Here is a 10,086-nt window from a genome sequence, read left to right as displayed (position 1 = left end):
CGCGCATTGGACCGCTCTCGAATCCTCAAGGCGTGCCTGTCATCGCAACGCAGTCCGCGTCAGAGAAGCCGGACGTGAGAAAAGAATCAGCGAGTCTCGCGCCGGGGCCCCAGATTTAATTTTAGTACAACTTCGAAGAACCGAACGTGCGAGAGCGCGCGAACGTGACGAGCGCGGATTTACGTCTCTCGATCTCGAACGCGGAACGTTACACGGCTCTCTCTTTCTCTCTCTCTCTCTCTCTCTCTCTCTCTCTCTCTCTCTTCCGGTGCCGAATACTCGAGAGAGCCCGAGAGAGCCGCGGCCTTGACAAGCATCAATTTCGCGAATCGATATGCCGGGTGCGTGACTTCCTTTTCGAGCACTTCCTAACCTTCCTCTCCTATCCTCATCTTCGACCTCCCTCTAAAATCACCACCATAAAATAAAACATCTTGGATCACCTCACTGTACTATCACCCCGGTCGATCTACCTCTCACTCACTCGCATACACGCACATGTACATACACGTGTCGCCGCAGCCGCCCGTGATCATGGACCGACGGAATCGGGACTTGACGAGCATTCAACACCATTCACACGGCACTCCGGAACTCCTGGCACTATGGTGTTAATCACCATAAGATACCGTTCTAATATATGGGAGAACCCGGAGACCGCGCGCGATGTTACCAGGTTTCTCTTCGAAATTGTTGAAACTAGACAACGAGTCCGTCGGAGTTGCGGTTTCACTGTCCGCCTGACGCCGTTACGCAACGTTTCTATAAGCATCCGTGATCCGCTCGGAATGTGCCCCCCCCCCTCTCTCTCTCTCTCTGTCTCTCGCGCACGCACGCACACACACACACACACACACACACGCTCTCTCTCTCTCTCTCTCTCTCTCTCTCTCTCCCCTCTCTTCCTCTTTGCTACTCGCTCTCTCTTTCTCTCTCCCTATCTTCGTCCCGTTCACCTCTTCTCTCCCTCGAGCTTTCCGTTTCTCGACAACTTCTTCACACGAAAGCTCGCTCTCTTCCAATCTGACGCTTTCTTCGGGTAACGAAGACCCGATCGGGTTCTCTCTGATGAGTCACCCGGGAGGAGATCTACCTACGGTGGAACGGTCGATGACTAAGATCCACGGGACTGGACCCACGATGAAGCCTCGGCGGACACTGAGTCTATCTCGAGACGGGTTGCGAGGTGGAAGTAAGACGAAGAGGAAAATGTGCAGAGCGGAGCCGAACTCTCAGTACACATGTATATGCACACGCATACACGCATGCACGTAGGCATCCACATATATATATATATATACACACGCGTGGACAGGTACACGCACGTGGACACCACACACGCGTGGATCTTGCACGCGCGCGCGCGCGGGCGCGCTTTCTTCACGGCGCGGGCGGCGGACGATGTGGTTCTAGCCCGGTGCGCAACATCGGCAGCGACGGCACCGACATCAGCATCATCGTCAGCATCCGTACGGGCCACAGGCTCGGTTGCGCCGGTGCGCCGGTCCGTACGTACGTCCGTCCGTCCGTTCGTCCGTCCGTCCGTCCGTCCGTTCGCTCTAGCGTGAGCCGCGCTAGAGCGGTGCCGCGCGCGCTTCAAGCTCTACTCTCTAGCCTCGAGTTCGGCTAGCTGACTAGGAGCTTCTATTTTTACCATGGGGTAGCGAATTGTTCCCCACACGAGACGACTGCGGCTGTGGCTGCACGAGGCGGCAGCTCCGTCGACTCGAGTCGTTCGCCAACGCGACCGGGTTCGGATCATTTATAAATAGTTGGAGTTCTCGCACCGCCACGGATAATCATCACGAGGATTCGCGGAACGCAGGTCGCGGTGAGAGTAGCCCCGAGATGCTGCCACGACTATCGCCGGCCGGTCTTCGGTCTCCGGGTTACCACCGATACACCGTTTGATACGCGCAAAAGAAGAATGACGCTTTCAAAGTCACGATAGACCATGTGTTCCATTCGGAAGATGTGTGCTTCCTTTAGGCGAGCGAAGGAAGACACGATTTGTCGGAGTATCGAAATTTCGGAAAAGAATCTCTTTTCCATGAAATGTAAACGTGTGAAATCGTGCGAACGAGTGTGTCAGGATTGATAGAATTAACTAAGTAACGGTGATTCCATCAACGCGAGCGTGGCGAAAAAATCGGGTCCATGTCCCTGTAGTGTAATTTAGGGGACAGAACGCGTTTGTGGTGTGTTCGATCGGCCGGGGAAAAAGGGAAAAAAAGAGGGGTACGACGGCGCACGCGGCCGCGGGAATGTGTGTCTATAGACTCACTGAAGCTTCTTGTAGGGCTGCATTTTTAATGGAGCGCATGTAGCGGCGCGATATCGGTCAGTTACTCCCCCGCGAGAACATGAGATAAGAACTAGGTAGACCCCTCCATGGCCTCGGAGGGGGCCCGGAGAGGAGGATACACACGATGAAAAGCCAGGCGAGTCAGAGTCGATGATCCGTACAAGTCTGACGTTACCGCGGGGTTCGCTACGGTCTATTGACGGCAAACGAACGGCCGGGAGGAGGCGGGGGACGTGCCATTATTTATCGACGCGTGCCATTCTTTTTTATAACATAAATCAATTAATCGATGTGTCCGCTATTAATAATGACGGTAACGAAAAGTAACGGCCGAGCTGCGCTTGTTGGTTGCGCGGTGAGGAAAGAAAGAATCTCCTCCCCTTCCCCCTCCCACCCCTCTCTCTCTCTCTCTGAAAGCTTTTGCCCCTCTAAAAGAGAGGGTTACGACGAGTAATCTCGAGGAAAGCGACGCTGTTGTGATCTGGATAGCGTTGTACTTTGCGCGAGTCTGTTATTCGAAAAGGCAACGAAAACTGTGTCAGCGAAGATAGTCTCGAATCTTGAGGCAAATGGCACAACCTGTCTGTTTATTACGGTAGCAGCACATGGCGACATGGCCGAATCGCCGACAGATAAAGAGAACACGAGAGCACGAGCATTATCGTTACAACGAAATACGTAATATGTCGAAACAGTTACATATCTTTCTCTAATGGTCTGTTTTTTATTCCTGCAACTAGACTGCACTAGAACTTTCTTTCACGCTTTCGCCAAATATCAAACATATATCTGTTTCACTTCAGGTTCCAAAAGTATATACTAGTAAGCTACAGAAAACATCAGACCTTAAATCGCGAGGAAATCTAAATTATTTTCTACCACGGCAACGCTAGTATTATTTAATCGCGCTGTAGAACGATGAAAAAGGACTTTTTCTTGATTCAATAAACGACATTAATCTTGACGACCTCTTTCTCTAATTCCACCTACACGTTATTTAAGAAATCGTGCCTCTCCGGCAAATCTTTGTCTCGCAAATATACATAGTGATAATATAAGAGGCGAGACTTCCGCATCGAAGAATCCCGTCGAAATAGAGCAGACCAGCTTGAAACGGGAGCGTGTTCCAGATTTGATTAGCTTCCCGTCGAGCAAGCGAGAAATCGGATCCCCAATTAAAAGTTTAACGTTTTCCTCCTTTCGCACGTGTACTCTTCCTCACCTAGACGCAATTTCCCAGGAAATTTCATGAAGAGAAATATAGAAGGAGCCAGTTGATGAAAAAAAAAAAAAATTAATAATAATAAACTAGCGACGAGCTCTTTCTAAAAATCATTATATACTGATAACTACCTCTTAGGACGGTCCCACAACAACAACAGGCAACAACGATATATTCGAATTGACGAAATATTCAAGCCAAACCTCTCTCAACGAAGCACCAATGCCTTCCTTCGGAATACATTCCTTCAAATATCGTCGAACACTTGCTCACCAATTTAGTAATAATCAACTCGTCCTCATAGATGATACCACATACATCCACGATATATGGAATAAATTCACTTTCATCACCAACACTCCCACGGAAAAGCGAGTTGTAATGCGAAGGTGGAACGGTCGGCTTACACGGACAGAGTCGATTCGCGCAGATATCGCGATTGGCGACGATCGCTCGTTCGCGAAGATCGCTCTCGCGAAAATTTGCACGCGGTGAATAAGACGCATATGACTGCACCAGCCTTAGGTTCGAGCACACTTCCGGGCGATCGATCCGGTTCGGTCCGAGTAACACGTGCGACGTACAGCGCCGGCGGCGTCACCTCGCACCCTCGTCTTTTTTTTTTTTTTTTTTTTTCAGGACCTTCGCCGGATGCATGTACACCCTTCGGATCTCCGTATATTTCGGCACGCACTTATCGGTCGCGATGACGATCGTCGAGAGGGTACACCCGGATAAGAGATAGGCGCTTTATCGTCGCGTGCGCCGGTTCCTCGGCGTCGGGCGAATCTCTTCACGCGGCACCGTAGCGGCGCACGCAAATGCGTCCCTATTTCTAATATGTGTCACGAGGACAACGGCTTTCTCCGCACGCACATGTACGTTATCCTTTCGTCACCGAGACTTGCATCGTGGTTTTTGGACGAAAGCGATAAGACCCGCGCGAAGCGCTTTCTCGATCATCGAACGCGCCCGCGGTCGATCGTACCGGTATGTTCGCGCACGTTCACGTTATGTGGTTGACGTTTCTCTGATCAACGACACCTCGCTGTAACAACACGTCGGCATCATTCCGAATCACGGGTACCTGATCTACCACCGCGTGTATGCAGCGTTCTCTCCCTTTCTCGGGAATGAAATTTTTATTGACACGTGCGCGAACACGGGTCGATCCCACGGCGATCCTCCGCGTGCGCGTTTCTGTCCCGCTCTCGCGCGCCCATTCCCGTCGACGTCGTCCACCAGGAAAGACGGGCTGGACGATGGTACCAGAGACAGTACCAAAACGGTACGATAAGTCTGCGACCGGCCGGTCCTCCCGTTGCGACGTCGACCTTTCCCCGCTTCGCACTCGTGCCCGTACTCGTTGGAAATACCGTTCTCGCTGTCGCCGTCGTTGCCGATGTTATCGTCGGTTTTGTCGTCGTTGTCCACCTCCTTCTCGTCGCGAATACGTAAAAAATCTTCCCCTGCGACGTCGACGCACGCACCGTGCTTACGGGAATGTGCGTGAGGTCAGGGTGGCATGATTACGACTATCAGTCTCGCAGTGCGCCGCCGCCGTCGTTGGTCGCATCGCCACCTCCGTCGCCTTCATCGCCGCCGCCGCCGCTGTTGTTGGTCACGTCGTCGCGATGACGGCAGCGTCGCGACGCCTGGCGTCGTCGTGCCGACGATGAAACTCGCATACGGACCGCATCGCTACGCCCTGGTGCGGCAGTCGGACGAGCGCGATCGACCAGTTTTCCGTTACAGTCAACCGATAATCTGCTCCCTTGTGATTGAATTGATTGTGTCCATTCTATAATAAATAAATATAATGAAAAATATATAATATGTATACGTAATATTTTTCCAAGTATATGTTGATTGTCGTATATTTCTCGAGCTTTTATTTCATTCAACTTCTGTGATTGAATTTGACATAATAATTGTTACTTTATACTTATATTATATATGTTCACGATATTTAACAATTTTTATTTAAAAAAAACGTATGCTAACTTTATTTCAAATTATTTTGTAACATATCATAAAATGGTATGATAAAAATTTCTTTTATCGAATTTGAGTAAAAAATCATTGCATCAAATTTTTAGAAATGTTTCGATCAACCTTCATTTATTGATAACAACTTGCTTTTAAACTTGATGGCAATATATTTCGTTGAATTTTCCGTTATATCAGCAGCTGGTCAAAGCACAATCTACGTGTATCTCCTTTTATTTATGAATTAGGGATATTTTGTCTCTATATAATATCAGCTAAAAGTATCAGTCACATAATCAGCCAAAATATTACTTTATCATCAAATTATGATTTTACATATAAGAATCAAGAGAAAACAATTAAATAACTTTTAAACTAACAATAAGAGAATTGTGCTGAAATTTTATGTAGATACTTAGACGTAATAATAGAACAATTTGTAAAATTTTTGTTATATTCTTCATATTTTGAAAATAGGTACTAAATAAATTTATTGCAAATTAAAATCTTTACAACTTTGGATTGCTTCAGTGAATTGATTCCAGGTTTTATCAAGTCTTCGAATATATGTAAGATTTTGATTAAATTTCAAACATTTACAAAATAGATGTTAGATATCTTTAAAATTATTGTAATGTGGAAAATGAAAAATAAGAATTTTATTCAAGAATATCTTATTATTTTTTATGATTATTCACATAAATTTATATTTATTTTATAATTGTTTATAATTGTTTATGTAATTGTTTATATATTAAATTTAAAATCTACATAAGTTTATTTACAAAATTACCGATAACAATTTAATTAATATGCCTTTATGCCTAACTGATTATACTATATTTTTCAACAATAAACGATTTTTATTTTCGCACTAATAACCGCGCAAAAAATTCTCATTAGTCCCCCCCCTTATTTATTTTTTGTTTTTTGACATTCTCAAGAGTTTGATTACTTGTTTTATTAATTTAATCAATTTTGAAAATTGAAATTTTTTTTAGATAAATAAAAAGAAACTATGGAGTAAAAAAAAGTCATTAAATTTTCAATTAAAAGCTTCAAAGCTTTTAAAGAAAGATAACTTCAGTTTAATATTTAACTATATTTCTTTCTTAATTTAAACGATGTAAAATCTGTTATCTGAGTCTCTAGTGAAAAAAGATGTGATAAAAGTTTCATCAGATCAACGAAGATGAAAGTATAAATTATACGTTTACATTTGACTTTAAACAATTTCTTACATCATTAATATTTATTCTTTATTTTACATAGGTAAGAAACTTAATCAAATAATTATTAAGATATAGTAATATATAGAATGTGTAAAAATATATATAGTGATCACGCAAGAAAAGAAAAACACGCTGTGCAATAAATCGCGCACGTGCGTAATAAGTATAAAAGATATGATATAAATATTTTTGTTCAATTTAAATATTTTATTATTTTAATGATGAATATTTTGCGTATATAGATATATGATATGGATAACATTTTTTTTTCTTTCAATATGCTCGATCAAAAAATTCTAGCATTATAAATACACATTATATAAAACATATTGTAAATATATTATGAAACACATAAAAAAATGTAATACAAGAATATATATATATATATATATATACCTATATCTCCGAGATATTATGTATATATAATTAATTTTTGATAAATCTACGAATTTTTCTTAAACGAAGATCGATGAAGGTCAACACAAACGTCAATATGACTGATAAACGCAACGCATAATATCAGACGATTGTAATTGAACGTATTGACATTTACAAGTAAACATCGGAAGATGCTGGTTGATACAACCCCTCCCGTCATTGTTAATATTCCAATATTATCTCCAAAAAGGATACGGCTTTTAATCACTTCTTTCCGCAATGATTTGTCAAAAGTGTAACGCGTGTTAAACGAGTTAGTGCTTATCATCATTGTGGGGCATAAAAATAAACTAACAAATAAAATCGTGAATCGACGTTTTCACATGATGCAACGTTTTACAAGAGTGATATCGCAATGTGCTGACGCCTCTCTCTTTCTTTGAAAATACTTACGAATAGTGTAAACAATTACAAATAGTGCTATCACATTGTTTTTAATTTCTATGGAAAATTATTACATTTGGCCAAAAAGAGAATCAGAACATCGATTTTATGTCCGTAAGATTCACGACTCCAGTACTACGTGACAGGTTTACCAATAATAGTCAATATAGTTTCATTAATTTTTGAATTTTTATTTACGCTTCTTATCTTTGACTTTTATCATTGGCGGGAATTTTTCAACTAAGAAGAAGAGGAAACTTTTTATTCGAGCTTGGCTGATTTATATGCAGATTACGATCAATACCTAAGCAACACGTTCGACTACCACAGGAGTACGTTACCAAGAAAATACCTTGAAGTGTGCACGCATTAGGTTTCAACCGGTAATAGAATTACTCTCCTTTCTCAGAGGAATTGATTTCTGTCTCAGTGTTACATACGATGTCCCTTGACAGACATCAGCAGAAACGTTCGTTGTTGTAGGTGGATTTAACGTGTGACAAATCCATTTTCCGAATATATCGTTACTGAGATTATTTAAATGATTGCTGTAAACTCTCTTTGTCACGCGATTTGTGTGTGATTTGTATACGTAGATTACCCTTTTATTTCCACAATCGATTCAATCGATATTCCCGGTGTTTCCGCGCTCATATTTTTCAGTTGTCACTAGTCATTTTTGCAAAATGATGTACTCTCAACGGTGCAGTTGTTCACAATTTTTCACTACTGCAAATATTGCTTTAGAATAACGCCGTCGCCCTCTATCGATTGAAACGCAATCAATAATCATTTATTGTATTTTTGGATATATAAATATGAACAGAAACAAATGCATAGAGTCATAGAGTACAAAGAAAAATACGAAATAAAAAATTAATGTTTTACTTAAACGTTATCTCGTTATTGTTTTATTTACAACGTAATACTATATCTGATGTTTGAGCAGAATATTTATTTTTAATAAATTTTTATTAAATTTTTTCTATTTATTTAATTTTCATTCAATTAAAAAAATTTTCATTATAAATTTAGATGTTTAATTTACCAAACAACTTGTATAAATGTATTATAATAAAAATATATTCGTGCGTGCACATTCACACACCTGTAAAGTTAAAAAACATGTATGAGTATTGTAAATACTATAAATAATATTTACAATATATATTACAATTAAATTCTGTTTAATTTATTTGAGTAAAATCTGTATTGCAGAACAAGCGCTCCCAGGAGCCGTAGTAGCATGGATCTCGTGAACCTGACTCTCCGCTCTCTCAAATTGGGAGACGTGAAACCATCAAGAGAGAACTTCTTGCAAGTCGAGCGTGATAGTGTCACAGAGAGAAACGATACCATCGGAGAGCGAAGGTGCAGACTGAAGGAAAAGTCGCGCGATGAGCTTCGGATAATCAATTTGGCCGAGGTTGCCTGGCACGACACTCCTGACGACTGCTGGCTCGTGATCTACGATTACGTATACGATTGCACGGAATTCTTGAACAGTCACCCAGGCGGCCAGGATATTCTCCTAGAACATGCCGGACGAGATGCCACCTTGGCGTTCATTTCAACTGGTCACTCCGCCGTCGCTAGTGCAACCTTAGAAAGATACAAAATTGGTGAACTTCCGCCGAAAGAGAGACTTTTCCGCACTCCCAACGGTCTGAAGATCTCGGGATTTTAATCTGTTCAGATCATCGAAGATCGTCATCATCATCGTGACGTACTCAGGAAAAAATAAAATTTTACATGAAAAATAGAAACCGGCATATCAAACACTTTTATTTAATATTTCAGATTGATTGCGTTGAAAGTCCGATAACCATATCGGCACGGAATTATAATTTCTGAAATTAATACATTTAAATGAATATATATATAATAGTCCAACATCTTAACATTCAGACCGTAGTGACGCTTCGTATTTAAAGTAATGTTTCTAACATAATCTTATTTCCAATCTTATTACTTTTATTTAACTTTTTTGAAAAGTATGCTTGCTATACAGAAGATTCTACGAAAGTTAGTTATATTTGAATTATTGCCGGTGCTTCTATAAAAAAAAACATTGTCTTTTTCCCGAATTAGTCTTCTTTTTTCCAAGTCTTCTCATTTGATTTTATTTTAATTGATTAACACTGTAGATTTTATTATATTTCGTCAGCAGTGTTGTGATTGAAAAAATTAAATAATTTATTGTAATGTGCCGCCTATTTTTATATAATAATTTTTCCGCTTTTCAGTTTTCTACAACTGATCTTATTGTATTATCGATAGCAAGAGATACTTTTAAATAATCAAACTTAGACTGAACTTATGTAACACATAAAGTGTTATATCTAGGATTTTAAACAGAAAAGAGAAAATGGTTACATATCGATATGATTTTTATTTGTTTGTAACAAATCATAACGATAGTGATTTTTTTATCAGTATTTAAACTCGATACAATTATTACTACAATAATGCAAGCTACGTTATACATTAACTTGACAACGCTAAGCGATAAATTA

General features: G+C 41.0%; 1 protein-coding gene across 5 annotated transcripts in view; it reads left to right on the top strand.

Annotated features, from left to right (window-relative positions):
• LOC108768822 (cytochrome b5) overlaps positions 1-9,336 on the top strand; it is a 60,818-nt gene extending 51,482 nt beyond the window's left edge. Inside the window, exons 1-2 of one of the 5 annotated variants that reach the window (XM_018519440.1) lie at positions 1,712-2,057; positions 8,789-9,336. In XM_018519440.1, coding sequence (XP_018374942.1) covers positions 8,817-9,257 — 441 coding nt within the window. In that variant the 5' untranslated portion in view covers positions 1,712-2,057; positions 8,789-8,816 and the 3' untranslated portion in view covers positions 9,258-9,336. Of the gene's footprint in view, positions 1-1,711; positions 2,058-7,824; positions 7,903-7,938; positions 8,054-8,788 lie in introns of those variants that run through there. The other 4 variants (XM_018519437.1, XM_018519436.1, XM_018519439.1 and 1 more) reach the window with 4 other exon arrangements.
• Positions 9,337-10,086: the final 750 nt, after the last annotated feature.

This window comes from Trachymyrmex cornetzi, unplaced genomic scaffold (genome assembly GCF_001594075.2).
Source record: "Trachymyrmex cornetzi isolate Tcor2-1 unplaced genomic scaffold, Tcor1.1 scaffold83, whole genome shotgun sequence".
NCBI classification, from domain to species: Eukaryota; Metazoa; Arthropoda; class Insecta; order Hymenoptera; family Formicidae; genus Trachymyrmex; species Trachymyrmex cornetzi.
This window is presented reverse-complemented; position numbering and strand designations above follow the sequence as displayed.